The sequence below is a fragment of the Poecilia reticulata genome, linkage group LG16, assembly GCF_000633615.1.
Source record: "Poecilia reticulata strain Guanapo linkage group LG16, Guppy_female_1.0+MT, whole genome shotgun sequence".
NCBI lineage: Eukaryota > Metazoa > Chordata > Actinopteri > Cyprinodontiformes > Poeciliidae > Poecilia > Poecilia reticulata.
In genome coordinates, this window is record NC_024346.1 from 27,478,070 (window position 1) to 27,495,108 (window position 17,039).

Sequence of the window (17,039 nt, forward strand, 5' to 3'; positions counted from 1 at the left end):
TGTCTTGTAACATTATTTAAATTTGGTTCCAGTTCATTTTGTGCGGTATTAGCTTACAGGAAAAGATTACCTCTTCCTTATTGGGTACCCTGTAGGGAGAAACTGAATTTCTCTCACTAAATTGACCACTTTGGGTTGATATGTAATTGTAATGATGAAAGAAGAAAGTCCCATAAAACGCACAGAAAGGACAATCCGGTTTGTTGTCATAAACCCCGATTCCACCAACAAAATAATGCAGACAAGTTCTACCAGGAAAACTGGAGAGACTGTTAAATTGTAAAATTGTTTGTGAAAATGCAGCAATGTGTCTTGGTGTTGAGTTTGTCAGTAAAATATCGATACATGGGATCAGATAGGGACGTCTCTCCTTCACATCTCGTCGTCTTTACAATATGAGTATGATGCATTCAAATAAAACTCTGTGCCTTTCACTTTTCTACCACCTCTAGACATTGGCAATTTTTATGCTGACATTTATTCCACATTGCAGGTCAGATATATTTTAGACTATAATTGGAGTTTTTTACCTTCATCTTTTCAAGCACATTTACACATTTTTAAAAATAGAAACTAGAGTTAAATGTACCTTAATAACTTTTTCCCGTTGTTCAGACATCTGTGGATTGACAAGGCCTATGGTATTGACCCGTCTCTCTCTGAATACTGATTAGGGAATATTCCAGCAACGTTATAATGGTATAAACCTTGTTGACATCACAGCAGGAACACGGTCAACTGCGTTGTGTTGGCATGGGTCACTAAATTATACTATGTTTGGTCTGGGAACAAACATATGTATCACAAATGGTTTGTAATTTTCGAGATTTGTATTTCTTTCCATCAAAGTTTTACTAATTTGCCTCCTGTTTCTGGTAAACAAGAAGTTGGGATATTCTTAATGGTTTAATACCACTGGAGTTTATTTTTGCACTACTTTCTAGTTTTTTGGACATTATGTGTCCAACTTAGATTAATGCTTACCTTCATCTTTATTTAAATATCAGAAACAAAAAATATAATTTGACTTATTAAGTCTACTTACTTTATATTCTGAAAGAGTTCTGCTTGACTCCTCTGAGATGTGTCCACCGTGATTTTAAAGACTTGACAGAGGCAGGGGCTGCTTACTCACTAGGACGATAAATACGTAACTTTATGCATTTGCCCTTTTCTGCAGAGATTTGTCCAGTTCCTGGCATCTAGGAACACCTTGTTCAACCTCAGCAACTTCCTGGACAAAACCGGCTCCCATGGTGCGTGGCGTCTGACCCAAACAGTTACGACGTTACACACAGCTCTAAAGGAGCAGCTTCAACACTCAAACAGAATGAACCAAAATAAAATGATCTGGTTCTTGAACGTTAATGACCCTTAAAACATGCAGATTTGTTCACATCCTTTTAAGCAAGGTGAAATTAAATAGCCATATAGCTTACTTGGATGTGGCACTTTTTAAAATTAAATTTCATTCTTTTTCCCATTGACTCATAAAAATAAGTGTATGAAATCTGTTTTTTTGTTTTTTTTTGTTTTTTTTTACTTAAGGCAGCAAAATACACCTTGGCATCCACAAGTAGTCTCTGCTGCAGTCAGAGGAACCAATTGCTATGGAAATTAGGACATCACCCACAGTAATAAATACCGGGTTCACAGCCTGCTGTCACATATGTGTTTCTGCTTGCTTGACTGCAGAGCTTACAGAGCCAAAGTGTGCATTTTAAGCCCCTTTTAATGCCTCCCATGTTAAGAAATGTTCCCACAGAGGCTGACGAACATAGAGCGCCGTCAGGAACTCTAAAATATTAAAAAAGAGCAGCTTGTCACTCTAGTAAAACATGCTCTCTCTCCTTTTACGTTGGGTTATTGTAAGATGAGTGATTTTGCAACGCATTTTTGTGAAGAATGCTAATACGGCAGAAGTAATGCTAACATGGTGCATCCTGGAACAGACTTACTGAATCACCATGGAAGTAAATAATCTTTTCATTATTTCTGTATTCATACATCAGTCATTTTTAGCTACTCTGAGTTGGCCAGCAGCATGAAAGTTTTGGGTTTGGTTTGATGTTTTTCTGCTCTGGAATGACTTTAATCAGAAAAGCTAGCAAGTTAGCTAACTTAGCAGACCTGAACCCCAAATTAGCTGAATGAATTTGTTTGCATATTACTTTTAATGTTGAGTTGTTTCACTAACTGTTAAACATATTTATGCCTCTTACCACAAGCATAAAATAACTTATCATGAAGGGATTATAAAAAAAATACATAGCTCTTTCCTATCCTTTAACCTCTGTGGTAAAATTAATGGTTTTTAGCTTCTTAGCTTCATATTTAGGATGAAGCTAAGCTGAGACAAAATCACTTTTTAACCACTTTTATTTTGGTTAATATAAATCTAAAGTACCCAATTTACTAGAAAAATAATTAGTTTTGGCATTTTTTTTAGCAACAGAATCTTTATCTTATTTAGATTTTTAGTTACTTTTCTGTTTTTTTAGTCAGAAAAAAACTGTCAAAATTTTACTTGGGGCAGGGAGGAGACATAAAATAAAATAAGTGTGTCTAAATGTTTGTAGGGCCCATTACATGTAATTTAGCGCAATAATGACATTATCTTGTAGTACTTGCCAAGTTTCTACCGGCCCATCTGAAATTTTTTTCCCCATTTTGTGAAAAAATGAATAAAGAGGAAAAGTGACTGACATATTTTGCAATGAAAGTTAATATTTTAATTGTCACTTTGAACATTATACAATCACTAAGAAAAATCTGTTTAATTTAAGCACAATTTAGCTTAAGAGTACTCTTAAGTAACTTGAAAATAAATATCTATACTGTTTATTCAGCTATTCTCTAAATGTACAGTGAGATCCCTCAATGGTTCATTCATTCCCTCTGTTCGTTTTTGCTTCCTGTATCTGTGGACCTTTATAGTCAAGCTTTAAGTTAAAGGACAGGCATGTGTTTTCTCAATTATAGTTCCCAGATGGATATGAGTTTGGAGCAGCTTTACTGCATGCACATAGAGCAGAAATCCAGACTCTGTTCACTGGTGAAAAAAAAAATCACAACTCCTCTTCTCTACAACGTAATGACTGTCTCTAAAAAGTCTGTAATGTCTAAACAGAGCGTCATTTATTGTCACCAGAGTAAGGTCACATCCTTCAAAAGAACAAAACAAAAAAAATAAATAAATGCTTCATCAGTTTGCACAATGGGAACACTGCTCACTGCAGACATGATGATATGGATGTGTTCTCCTCAGGCTATGACATGTCCACGTTCATCAGACGTTACAGCCGCTATCTCAACGAGAAGGCCTTCGCCTACAGACAGATGTCCTTCGACTTTGGACGAGTTAAAAAAGGGTACGGTTGCTTAATTCTCCGTTACGTTTTATCATAGTCGCCAAGGTTCCATCGGCTAACGAACTTTATTGTTTTTATCAAGAGTTAAAAGATTATCTTCCTTCCCTTTTCCCCCCTAATCCATTAAGGTAGAACTCATCTCACAAGGGAATCTGTGTGTGATACTAGTTTGTTGTGACGGATAATGCTGGAGCTTCTCCAGACTGAAGAGATGAATACAGAGAAGGTTTTTGATCATGTTTGGATATTTTACAGCTCTGTAAACTGGCAGACATAAGGTTTTTACTATGGCTGCATAAACAGGCACCGAACCTGAACAGAATAGAAGCGAGGCAGGTGGACGATATGTGCGATAGATGTGTGAAGAGCTTTCAGAACATGTCGTTGTAGAAAAGTTAATGTTTTCTCATCAAATGTAAATGTTTCAAAGAGTTGCTGTGTAATTTTCTCTGCTCCTTGAATCTCAGAGCCGACGGAGCGATGAGGACCATGTCCGTGGAGAAGCTATTGAAAGGAATGCCGATCCTGCAGAGCCAGATCGACTCGCTTTTGGATTTTGAGGTGAGAGACACTTGATAACATGGTGACAGTGTTCATCAAATTCGCTGCGGGAAACACAAACTCGCAGCCTGTCACCCTATGTTTTAATCGCTATTAAACTAATAATAAAACCAGAAAGTTTTGTTGGATTTTGATTATTTTGTGTGTGATTTTTGGTAATTCTGCTGTGTCATTAAGTACTTCTATGCAATTCATGTGTGTTTCTATAAAGATACTACAAGATGTAAATCTGACTATGGCTTTTAAACACTAAATTTTTTCCCTCTTAAATATCTGCAGCTCTAAATCAAAAACTAATTTTCACTTTTTGCTCACAGGTTCAGCCCAAAGATCTGAACAACGGCGTGATAAACGCCTGCTTTCTCCTTCTCTTCAAAGATCTCATCAAGTTGTACGCCTGCTACAATGACGGCATCATCAATCTGCTTGGTGAGGAAACACTTTCTTTTTGCGGATTTTATTCAAATGTTGGAAGAAATATGGCTTTTATGAATTCATAGGTCTGATACAGAACCTTAATTTAAACTTGAAAGGGTGCTTGGTGTGAAACTTAATATTTAAAAGGCGTGCACCGTCATTTTCACAATACAGACTGAACTTTGTTGGTCCTTTGACAGCGTTCTTTTGGGAAACTGTGTTAGAGCATGCAGTTATTTCTAATTCTGTGTTTGAAATCAAAATATTTCTAAACAAATAAAACAGAGAGGAGAGAGAATAGGAAAAAGGAAACAAAAGAATAAACTGATGCATTCAATGCTTTAAATTGTCATAACATCTTGCTTTTCATTGTTTTTCATAATTATTTATTTTTTATAGTTCCACAATTCAGTCACACAAAACAAATGTCCTCTCTGTCCATTCAGTTACATTTGATGACTTCACACTTTTCCAATTGAAAGTATTGATTTTCTTTTCAGTCAACAGTGCAGTACGTAGTATGTATCTTTTGGTCAGCATTGAAAACATCAGCCGCTATAACGCAGAGTAAATTAAATGGACTTCCCTTTTTTAATAATTTTCTTTCTCTTCCTTAATATTTTTCCAGTGCTCAAAAGAATTAGTGGGTGATGCTAAGCTGTGTATTTTCACCTAGGTTTCCCACATCGTCTCCAGCATAAAGCTGCTCAGGAATCCTTTACAAATCCTGAAATAATCACAAGGGTGTGGAATTTCATCCAGTTTCATGTATTTCATAGCAGACGTGTAACTCACAGCCAATTCACCCCAGAGAGGACGCGCTTCTGCTTCCACGGAGTCCGTCGTAAAAGCTGAAGTGCTTTTTGTTGCATTGTTCGTGGCCCCTCGTTGAACGGTGCATCGTATATTTTAAGGGTGACATTTTTCACCATTTTGTTTGTCCAGAGAAATTTTTCCAGATGAAGAGGAGCCAGTGTAAAGACGGACTGGAGATCTACAAGAGATTCCTGACGCGGATGACCCGGGTGTCTGAGTTCTTCAAAATTGCAGAGGTATCTTTTGGAGCAGAGGCGGGGGGTGTCGAACTCGTTCTTATTTCAGGTCACATCAAGATCATGTAAGGCCGGTTGTGGGAAAACATATCGATAAAACTACCTATTAAAGTGTTAAGATATGAATAACTGGGTGTATCTGCAGTCGATGAGAGACAAACGTTCCTTAAAGTTAACAACAATGAACTTTTTTCACATTAACGTATTTTGACAGAATAAAAACTGCTTTAATTTGATTGAGTGCTTTCTTGAAGGTTTTATTTATGTGTCTCTAGAGGGCCACATAAAAAGTTGTTGTGGATCTTGAGTTTGACACTAAACTTGAATTTTAAAGTGTCGCTTTTTCTGTTGCAGCAAGTGGGAATAGACAAAAACGACATACCTGAGCTCACTCAGGTATGACTCACTGAAACTTTTTTTCAGCTTTTAAAACTATCAAATTAAAAATGTTCACTAAGCCTCTAACAGTTCATGTCAGGTTTTTTTTTTTTTCCTAATGACCTCCTAACTGTCTTGCATGAAGTACGAATGTCCTCCACCTTTTTTTCCTTACTGCTGTTGTTTCACGGTGGTTGCTTCTTCTTCTTAACAACACTTAACACATCCTGGGATGCCTGCACCCGACCAGTCAGCTGTGGTTCTTTTTTTTTTAAATTTATTTATTTTTTATTATTGACCCTTGTTTTTGCCCACCCCTTCTCTTTTTACTTTCAGAGATGCAGATTGATCATTCAGGCTGAGAGTGTGAGTAGCGAGTTGTGCACAGCGCTAGCGTTTGGGAGCAAGACAGCTTAGGGGAGGAGAGCCATTTTATTTATTTATTTTTTGAGAGCGCTGAATTGATGCACAACGCGCAGCTAGCTGCAGACTGTAGCCACTCAGACGAAGTGGAACTGGATGAAAGCAACATGCAGGCAGCTGCTGAGGCCGCAAAACGCATTTTCAGTTGAAGAGATGCATCTCTGGGTTTTGTTCTGTGGAGTTTCCATGACCGCGTGTGCGTCACAAGGATTATGAATTACCGATTCGTGGATCACTTAAAGATGCACCAGATTCCCCGGATGAGAAACTTGATTTTTACATCTTGCATTTCAGACGGTTAAGCTGTGACCTGCGGTGGAAACTCGACAGCTGAGGTTATTGTTTTGGAAGCGGCAGCATGAATGATTTGCATCGACGGCATGCTAAACAGGTGGCACAAACCAGATGCGCACCATGGTGTCGGCTCTGCTGCGACGCAAAAAAACCTTGACTAGGCCGTGTTTCAAGATGGCATTGGGACGGCAAAAACTGGGTGTGGCTTCTAACTTTAAAGCCAAATTTTGTTGATTATACAAGATAAATTTATATTATCAGTGCTGTACTGTTCCACAGCAGTTTTGCTTATATTGATTTGAATATATGCAGAAACCATATTTATTTTTCAGGCATTGTTGCACAATCTTGTTACAACAATCTTTATTGAAGAGCTGTGATTAGGCAGAAGTTATTTTTGCTGAGTGCTAAGATTGGTCGGGTGACAAATAGACATCACAATGGATATATACAAAGCCTTCCTTAAAAAGAATTACCTTTATTGATCATTGAGGATAAAAAAATGGCTCATTCTAATACAGTGGACCCCCAGTATTAGCTGGGGTTATATGCAAATATTTTAGACTCCTGTAAAAAAAACGTTTACAACTACCTTCAAATGTCAAATATATCTCAATATGCATTAATTCATTTAAATTTAATTAAAAATACTTAACTGATCCCGAAAGGAAATTAAATGTTGTTAATACGGTCAGTGGAAACCGTCTTAGCATTACAGCAGAAGCTAGCATCCACAGTCTCTCTTATGTCACCTACCGGGGGAACAGCCAATCAGCGACAATCAGGAAATTAATGGATTGGCTGCTTTGTAAAGTATTATTGAAGCTAGAGAATCTGTTTCTGAAAATCCTCAAATAGGCAAATTTTCTGCAAATAATTTGGAGTTGTACTTCACAGAAAAATCCATCAATAGGTCAGTCACTTCTAATTATGTCTGTCCAAGCAGCAAATGTACTTATCTTTACATTTAAGTCAGCTCATTTGCATGTTAATCCTGGCCAAAATAAAAAATCAGATGACAAACCATTATTGGCCTATCATCAAGTTAAAAATAACCTTGCACTAGTTGATCAAGACTGTGCAAAGAAGCTGGGTAAATACTGTAAAATGTAAACAAACATCTTCCTCTTCAGTCTGAAACAGCCCTTAACTGCATGTAGACTTAAAATTCCCAGGCAAACCTCCATACATTTGCTTGTGTTTATGGGTCATATTATGTGCAACAGGGTGGATACTATCACTCTTACTGATACTTGAAACTACAGAATATTAGCATTACGTTCAGCTAATGTCCTCCCATTCCAGCCAATTTGACAGTAAATCATCACTTATAATGACTAATAATCTGACCGTTTATCTAATATGCTCTAATGACGGTTTTATCAGAACAAGTTTTAAAAGGTTTTCCTCACACTGGCGCTGTCTGGGCCTGAGCAGTGCAGTAATGGAGCTGTTACAGGCCTGCACTGGGTGGTGAGGACAGACGCCTGAAAAACTCATAGGGACAGACTGTCTGCCCGTCCCTCTCAGGTGTATTATCAGTCTGGCTCATTTCAAGTTTTAGCATAACAGATTTTAAAGCTCTGAATAGACAGACACAGGAAATCAGTGTGGAAATCCAATTAATGATTGTTTTATTGGCCGATTTAGCTTTGACCTTTAGTGGGGGAAAAAACAAAACTAGCTGGGTATTGAGCTATCCCTTTTGTTGCATGCTAGGAGCTGGTTGTGTCCGAGTGGAGCATGCAGGTTTGCACTCTGACTGGCTGGAACTGTGCTCTCTCGATTTGCATACAGTTTTTTTTTTTTAACTTATTTTATCCTTAACACATCTGTTTTCCGATTCTTCTCCCTTTCTGGGTCTCTGTTTAAGTTATGGCACATAAACTGTGTGGATCAGATTCCTTCTGATTTGGTATAATGTTCTACATGCCAGGGATCCCTACTTGATTAAAGAAACATTGACTGAAACATTCATGCATCCAACAGGTCAGGATTAGGAGTCACTCTGCATTTTCTCTGCAGGCCCCAGAAAGTCTTTTGGAGTCTCTCGAGACTCATCTCAACACCCTGGAGGGGAAGAAGCCGTAAGTAATTACAAACGTCTACAACTTCTATCGTTTTCCTGTCATCATACCTCCACCAGTCTGTGACTCAATGCTCTTTGTCTCTAATCTGCTGTTTCTTCCTACCTTTACCAAACTCAGTGAAGACAAGTAAGTCTGTTGTTGGTGTGAAAACAGAGTTCAAAACCATCATCATTCGGGTCATGAGCAAAGCTGTTCAAACCTCTGGAACGTTTTTGGATGTCCTCAAGTGATTTACATCTGTTTCACTGTGTCCTACTGTTTTTTTTTTGTTTTTTTTGACAGACCAACACAAGTAGGGCCTAATTGTGAAGTCAAATGTCACATTTCCTATTAGATACCTAAATAAAAACCAAGTGCAACAAATTGTCTTCAGAAGTTGCCTGATTGGTGGATGAAATCCACTCGTGTGCATGCTACTGCAGCTGATCTGGCTGCACAGTAAATCAGTGCTTAGCTATGCAGCCTTTCAGCAGCAGGAAACTTCTGGCTCTGGTTTGAATGTGATTACTCTCTGTTCATTTGTCGACATGGTTTTCTATGGGGACTCCAGCTTCCTCAAAAACAGTTCAAGTGGCTTAATTGGTCTCTCCAAATTGCTTATAGGTATGATTTTTCTATGTGTGTGTGCGTGTGTGTGTGTGTGCACTTGGTTGTCATTTGCATCTCTGGATTGCCCAGTGATGGATTCATAACCTGACCAGAGTGTAACCATAAGAAGCCAGCCCCTCCTCCACCCAACAGGAATAAGTTGGTGTGGACTTTGAGTGATGGATGGATGTTCACATTAGTGAACAAACTGCATCGCAGTATGGGGAAATGTACTGCATGATTAGGTTATACAACATTATTTTGAGCTCTGAAAATCTCGTAGAGTACTAATCAATCCATTGTATGAAAATGGAAAGAGCGTAGGTAATTGTAGAATGGGAAATGGCCTGCATTTGTTTAGCCCAGTGGTCTCTGGAGCTGAATTCCTCGAGGGACAAAGTCCTGCGCTACACCATCAGTGTAGTTCAGACACTGATGGTGGTGAACTACACTGTAGTCAGTGACAGACTGACAGAACCGAGGCTGACCTTCAGTCAGCCCTACCGGACCCTATCCAAGGTTTTCCCCAGTGCATTATAAGCCTGGCGGGCCACCAGACTTTACTTGTGCCCCCACCAGGCTAAGCACTGGTTATTTAAGTTTTTCTTTTTAGAATGTTTGCATTTCTAAGACTTTATATTTGGTGTTCAGGTATTGATCTTCCAATCATTGAATAATACATAATTATCAAGTGATATTTTCAAATTTCCTGTCAATTTTAAAGATTTTTTAACTCAAACACACGGATCAATGACTGGCCTAGAGCCCAACCACCGGACTTGGCAAGTTTCCTGGGGGAAACCTTGCTGTCTTTGTACACTTGAAGTAAAATTAAACTAACTTATACATCTCTTTTCAGGAAGAAAAGGGAGCTTGTTTTAACTCCTTAATACTGACTTAAGAAGTGCTGGTTAGAGCAGAGGTTCATCCTCCGCATACAGTTTAAACTACCATGCATCTATTTCTTTCCTCTTCACAATGATGCCCTAGTTTGTGTAGGTACAACACAAAAAAATCCTCATATTCATCGAGGTTTGTCATTGCATCATAACAAAATGTGGAAAAAGTTTCCTGTGGTTTGAATGTGTTTGTCCTACAGGACAGCTTTCAGTGGCTCCATAGAAAGGGCATCTGAACAACCAGCTTATTGTCATAAACTGTCATTTAGTTTTAGATGCAGCTCTATGGAAGTATTTTCACCATAACATGAATCTCCTTGTGGAACGTATCCCATTGAGAAGTCTTGTTCTTTAGCTTTCAGTGGCACTAATTCCACCTGTTTTTAATCCATCTCTAAACTTTGTTTGGGAATTTTCATTCCCAAACATTTTCATTCAAACAAAAGTGAATTTGGTGCTTAGATGCTGTTAGTAACCAACCTGCATGGAATCCAGTTTTTAAGCCATGTTTTAAGCCTGACTGTGCAAAGTGATGGATGTTACTGTCACTTTGTTGCACCATGTCAATAACAGATACTGTGACCAACATGCATCACTAAACTCTAACTTCTGTACCATTGTTGTTTTTGCAGATCGCCCACTAAGGTAAGTCCGTGATCATTGTTTAAGACAATTAGAATCAAAAATCTCTTAGCAAAGCGACACATTTAGCTGCAGGGTGGAAGCTATTGACTTCCATCACTCAAACCTGTTATTTACCACCTAAGGGGGCAATTTCTTTGCGTCAGGATGCAACAGCCAACAACAGTACTCCTGCTGCTGCTGCGGCAGCACCAGCCAAACCTGCTCCTCCCGCTGCGGCCGGCGGGCCTCCAGCTCGTCCCGGGCCGCCGGCGAAACCCCCTCCGCCCTCTGTCACTCCAACCGCACCGGCCCCTGCCTCCACCGTTACCAGCAAGTGGGTGTCACTCGACAACGCTATGAAAACTACATGATTCATTTATCAAGACGGACCTCTATAAACGGGTCTTTCCTCCGTTTACAGCGCTCTGGACGACGGGTTCCTTTTGGATCTCGACCCTATGTCGTCCTCGTCAGCAGGGGGCACTGCGACAACGTCCATGACTGGATGGGGAGGTGAGATCTCCTTATAGATACATAACCCACCAGCTTGCATTGAATTGTCTGATACTTGCATATTTTCTCATGAACCGTTTTGAAACTGACGGCTTTCTCCACATTCTGATAATTGAACTAATATCTTATGACTCTTTTCGCTCACTGGGCATTAAAATTTTATCCTAGGACAACAGGGTGATCTCTAAATGTAAAAAATAAAAAGTAAAAAGTAAACCAAGACAACAACAGCAAAGGCAGAAAGACGCTTTGAATTCCACACCTTCGATCCCAGGATATACTATTCAAAATCATCAAAAACAGCACACACACTATTAAAATGTGAGAGAACTCCATGTTCCATAAAATCTATTTATCTATTAATCTATACTTAGACCCATCTATCACACATTTTTCAAAACCTCAGCACACATCCCAAGATAAGAAACCATTTTTACAATGCTAGAGCTTTACTAACACTTTCACAGTCATAAAATACTGTTTTATCTAAATGTTAAAGTTGGATATAAAATTCTCACCAAGAGAGAAAAGGTCTAACCCTGATGAGCTCTTTGCAATGGTGAACTTTTGGTCACTGGGGTTTTGTTTGCTTTAACTGCAGCACTGAATGGCTTCTTTTCCGAGGATTCGGAGCACCTCTTCATTGACTTATTTTATTTGTTTTTGTCTCTCTGTTGCAGATCTCTTGGCAGGCGGTGAGTATTCCACTTTTAGTCAAAGCGCCACAGACTGAACTTGTGAAATGTTAGCTGATATTTGCTTTTCAGGTCCCATCTTTGTTTTCTGTTCCAAGTTTGTCTCGATGGCCAGCGGTTGCTCCCACCACACACTTCAGTCTAAATCCTTCCACCTTGCGTTCACTTTGAATGAGCTGCTTCTCCTCTATTTTCTCTTTTCCTCCTTTTCTGTCTGTCTGTTGGGGGGTGACTGGGTCTGGCAATGGGATTACGGGGCTTCTGTCCACATAGCTGCCCCAGCCGCCACCAATGGCGCGCCTCAAGCTCTCGCGGCAGACGGGAAGCCGACTGACGCTGCAGCCGCCGCTGCCGTCACTACCGCCCCTGCTGCCGCTGCCACCATTGCTGCGCCTGCAGCCGCCGCAGTCGCTGCGCCGGCAACCGCTGCGCCGGCAACCGCTGCGCCGGCAACCGCTTCTGGAGCTGCTGCTGCTGCTGCTGCAGCTGCACCGGTGCCACCCCCCACATCGCTGCCTGTCTCTGCTCCTGCTGCCGCCTCAGCCACTGACATCGACCTTTTTGGAGGTCAGTGTAGGTTAGCGTGTAGCCTAGCATGGCTTAAGCCAAACCTCGTCATTGTCGAGTCATACAGTGTTACACGGTCATGGTAAAAAAAAACATAAATAAAATGAAAAAAAAAAACTTTGTCCTCTTTCAATTTTAGGTTTAAACTTCTGTACGTAATAGCTTACTAACTTACTTATACTTAATGTTAGATGGAGCGAAGAGCCAGAAACCCTGATCATGTTGCTCTATTTTTTATGAAAACTTTTGTTTTTGCAGCTCTCCTAAATAAGCCTCACTTGTTCAGTCTGCTCTGTCATGAACTTTTCTCTTTAGCATGCTGACTTGGCTTCAAACTGTAGAGTCTCATAATCCTTCCCTGATTGATAAGCAGCAACAATTATATACCTAAGGTAATTGCTAATATCTTTCTTGTATGCTTCAGAGCAGCAGAAAACTTTTATTATGGTGGTCATGTCACCTGCTGAAGTTTTCTTCCTCTTTAAGTCTTGTGAATTTCACACAGGTATTGGTTTAATTTATCTTTATAAAATAACAGTGCAAAATGTATTGTTTTTACATTCGAAGTTAAATGTCAGTTATTATATAACCTGTTAAAGATTAGATTCAATTTACTATTTCTATGTAAACCCCTAAAACTGAAACAGGGTGTGTATTATTATTATTATTATTATTAGCAAAAGTCTGCCAAAGACTACTCCACAGATTTTGTTCTTATTATTACTTAGTAATAATAATAGATTTTTTTTTTTTAATTTAAAAACTCATGGGACAAACTGGAGAAAATAGTAAAGATGACATTTTGGATAATACTTTGTTTTGTTTTTTTTCTTTTCAAAAATTACTGGGAACTTATTGACATCATGATAAATCTGAATTTCTATGATGACTATCAAAACTTCTTGATAAATGATAAATGATATGATAAATGCCCCCTTTAATCTCAAATCAACATTCTCAGAAAAAATCTGCTTACATGTAATCCAGCTTTTAAATCCTCCTTTAATCACTTAATGCAGAAGAAAACATTTGTCATTTCTACTCCATCCAAATAATTTCTTCATAATTCACTTTTTTTTAAAACTCTCATTTGTTTTATAATGCTGAAATCATGTGTGTATCGTAAAAGCCCTGTTAAGATGTAATTAATCTACTTTTATATGCTGCATATTTTTTAGATTTTTGGGCTTTTTGTTAAATCTCTTAAATAGTTTTACTCCTATTGTTCGATATTTTTGTCATGCTGATGAGCTGACAGATCACTTTCATAATCATATTTCTGCTCTTCTACATAAAAATCACTCCTAAAGCTTAATGACTACTAAATAAAAATCAGTTCTTTGTCAAAGAGAGACCATGAGTTTTTCCATCCCTGCTGCCATCCTCCCGATTTGTCACAGAGTCAAAGTAACTTGTGACAACTAGCTTCATTACTCGAGCCTGTGCAGGTAGCGCGCACAGTGAATGCAGCATTATGCAGCCCCCCTCTTTCCCCCACCTTCCTCCCCACACCCTCTCTAAACTCATCATGTGAGCAGTGATGCAATTGAATCTATCACTGCACCGAACCAGGCTGCATATTTCTTGTATTCTCAGCCTTATTCCTGATGCTAACCTCTCATTTTTTTTGTTTCCTGTCCTTTTTCCATCTGTTGACTCATCTTCTGTTCTGTACGTCTGTGTGTCTTGGTGTGTTTACCCGGGTGTTGCCTTTCGCTTTGTTTTTTTTGTTTTTTTTTTGCGTGTCCACTGTTGTCGTCTGCAATACCCTAGATGCGTTTGCACCTTCCCCAGGAGACGGTCCTGCTGCCGTGGCCACGGGCCCCGCTGCTGATGCATTTAGTGGATCTGGTGGGTCACAAAACGGCTTCTTGTGAGCGTCTGTCTGCGAGGATGTTTGAATACACAAACGTGCGTGCGTGCGTGTGTGCATGAGACTCCTTGCTCCTATCGTGCTAAAGCTGCCACTGCTTTACAGGAGACAGTAGAGCAAACCATTGCCCCCGGGTGGCCTACTGTCTCACCCCAAATCCTGCTAATGCCCCAGTCATGGACCCTCTCCTCCTTCATCTCTACTGCTCCTTCTTCTTCCTGTTTAGTTTGAAAGGGAATATTCTTTAAAATATACTCGATAAAGCTGTTAACTGTTGTCTTAAGAAATTGAATACAGTCTGTTTGAGTATTACTAACCATGTTAATATTAGATGGAAATTATTATTTTAATCATTGCAGAACCTTTTTTTTTTTCTATGTTTTGAATAACACCATAACTTAACTCTCTTTGACCAACAGGATTGTAATGCTTTGGATAAACTTGTAGTTTCAAACATTACATCAATCTCTCTCTGCACATCTTTGTGAAGTTACTGTAATTTGCATATGTTACAAGCAAAATGTTCACATATCTAATATTTACTGACTAATTTTTGAAATTTCCCAGTTTAATCTGTTCAATGTGGAAAGCAAAAACGTTTTAATTGTTTAATGATTTTAGAAGTGAAGATTTTAGACTATAATCATTTTTGTGTCCTCTGAAATAACAGTATCTAGAGACACTGCATCAATGAAAAGTCAGATAAAATGACAGATCTGTCGCAGTCATTTTATGACTTTAAACATAAAACTAACCCATTCATTTTAACATAAATTTTCATTATGTTGATTAAATAAAAAGAAATTTGTATTCACATAAAAAAAACATGTCAGCCATACAGTGATGATTAAAAGTTCTGATATCTGTTCATAAATTACTGACTGAAACTGTTTCCTTAGTCTTTGTTTTGTTATCAGATATCATGAACTGTGTATAAATGCGGCACTAGCTGTTATGCACAGCTTCTTTTCTTACAGCTTGGAAAACAACAGAGGGTCAATTTCCTCTTAACATACATGAATTACACTCTACACTACAATGTAACAGACTATTAGGTTGGTCAAGGAGACACTAAACGTTCACAGCCACTGTGTTAGCATTAGCATGTTGAATTTATGGTAAAAGTACTACTGGGGACAACTTTTGGGTTTGATTTTCACTCATTCCCTTTAAATAAACAACAATAAACTTAAAATGTAGCTAGTGAGGAAAATATTAGTAGGTATTAGTGGTTTTGCCCAAAAAAATAAGCATAAAGTAACGTCAAAATAATACATACCCAGTGCTAGCTAGCATAAGCTACGTAGCTATTTTATTTGAAAGCCTAACTTCACAATGTATTTGCTTTTTTGTTTTGTTTTTGTTTTTCAAATAATTTTTGCACACAAGGTGATAAATGTTTTTTGCATATTTATTTTAAAAAAACTAAAAATAAAACTAATCTTTGGTTAAAATTACACCCTCAATTCATATGGGCGTGCTGCTCTAAACTTGGCTCAATTGTATTTGTTTTTCTTTAATTTTTATCCACAGATCTTCTCAAACCTAGTCAAGTTAGATGTACAACATCAGTAGACGGCCATTTTTAGATAATTTCAGAGATGTTCAGATGGATATAAGTCGGTGCCACTGAAGAAAGAGAATCTGGCTGTTTATTTTGTCATTGCTTTTACTGTTTGATGACATGTCCTCTATTACACAACTCTAGCAGGCTTCACAGGGTCAGAAACATTCAGTCATGCTGCATGCTTTGAAGTTAGAGGAAGTTAATTGTGACTCCTGCTAACAAATAAATGCACATTAAGTAGCCTCAAGTTATAGACAGCATTTTCCCTCAAAACCATGCTTTTCAAAATAAATGTTATTTTTCCACCATCCCTAAACTGCCTTTTTCCTTTTCTCCAATCATAACCCACTCTAACTTGTCCACACCAAACCCCCGCTGCTCTTCCTAAAGACCCCTTTGCTACCACTGAAGGGAGCTCAAGCATTGCTCCAGAGCTGGACCTGTTCGCTATGAGGCCTTCCGATTCTGAGGCCGCCACCGCCATCACTCCTCCCACCTCTAGCGAGGCGCCGACCGTCATCGCCCCCATCGCTGCCCCCGCTGCTCCTGCCCCTTCCTCCGCTACTACTACTACTACTACCACCACCACCACAACCACCACCGACACCACCACCACAGAGTCTGCAGCTGCCCCGACTCTAGATATCTTTGGTGGTAATGTCCTTTCGCTCTCATTTTGCACTCACTCACTGCATTTTACCTGCATTATGGCAACAGAGACGATGAATTTTTAGATGACTCTTGATTGTGTTGCTCTTGCTACTGATTATGATGATGGTGCCAGTGATACATTTCAGAATTATTGTTTTGTTTACCGTTATCCAAGCACTTTGACTGCCTCTGTAATAGCAGAAAAGAATCTGTATGCAAAGAATAAGAAAACATAGAAACAAATTGAACACATTTTTTTTGTATGAGGAACAAAACAAAATCAGATTTGTTGGGGCATGAAGGCAACTGTCATTTTATACACAGAGGTGGGTCAACTTGCTTTGATTTTTGACTGAATACTAACAGAGTGCCAAACCTTAAAGGGAAGAAAACCGTTTTCTTCTGGTGTTTGTTATAACTTTAGATCCTTCTGAGTATGCCTTTTTGTAGCTTATGCACTTGAGTTAAAATGGAAT

General features: G+C 38.8%; 1 protein-coding gene across 9 annotated transcripts in view; it reads left to right on the top strand.

Moving 5' to 3' along the window:
- Positions 1-17,039, top strand: part of snap91a (synaptosome associated protein 91a) — a 45,546-nt gene that overhangs the window by 16,075 nt on the left and 12,432 nt on the right. For 5 of the 9 annotated variants that reach the window (XM_008431907.2, XM_008431909.2, XM_008431911.2 and 2 more), the window contains exons 3-17: positions 1,181-1,256; positions 3,269-3,371; positions 3,839-3,932; positions 4,250-4,361; positions 5,295-5,401; positions 5,756-5,797; positions 8,522-8,583; positions 8,704-8,712; positions 10,706-10,718; positions 10,862-11,031; positions 11,119-11,210; positions 11,891-11,905; positions 12,179-12,472; positions 14,246-14,323; positions 16,303-16,566. In XM_008431907.2, the coding sequence (XP_008430129.1) occupies positions 1,181-1,256; positions 3,269-3,371; positions 3,839-3,932; positions 4,250-4,361; positions 5,295-5,401; positions 5,756-5,797; positions 8,522-8,583; positions 8,704-8,712; positions 10,706-10,718; positions 10,862-11,031; positions 11,119-11,210; positions 11,891-11,905; positions 12,179-12,472; positions 14,246-14,323; positions 16,303-16,566 (1,531 nt within the window). The remainder of the gene's footprint in view (positions 1-1,180; positions 1,257-3,268; positions 3,372-3,838; positions 3,933-4,249; positions 4,362-5,294; positions 5,402-5,755; positions 5,798-8,521; positions 8,584-8,703; positions 8,713-10,705; positions 10,719-10,861; positions 11,032-11,118; positions 11,211-11,890; positions 11,906-12,178; positions 12,473-14,245; positions 14,324-16,302; positions 16,567-17,039) is intronic. The other 4 variants (XM_008431913.2, XM_008431914.2, XM_008431908.2 and 1 more) reach the window with 3 other exon arrangements.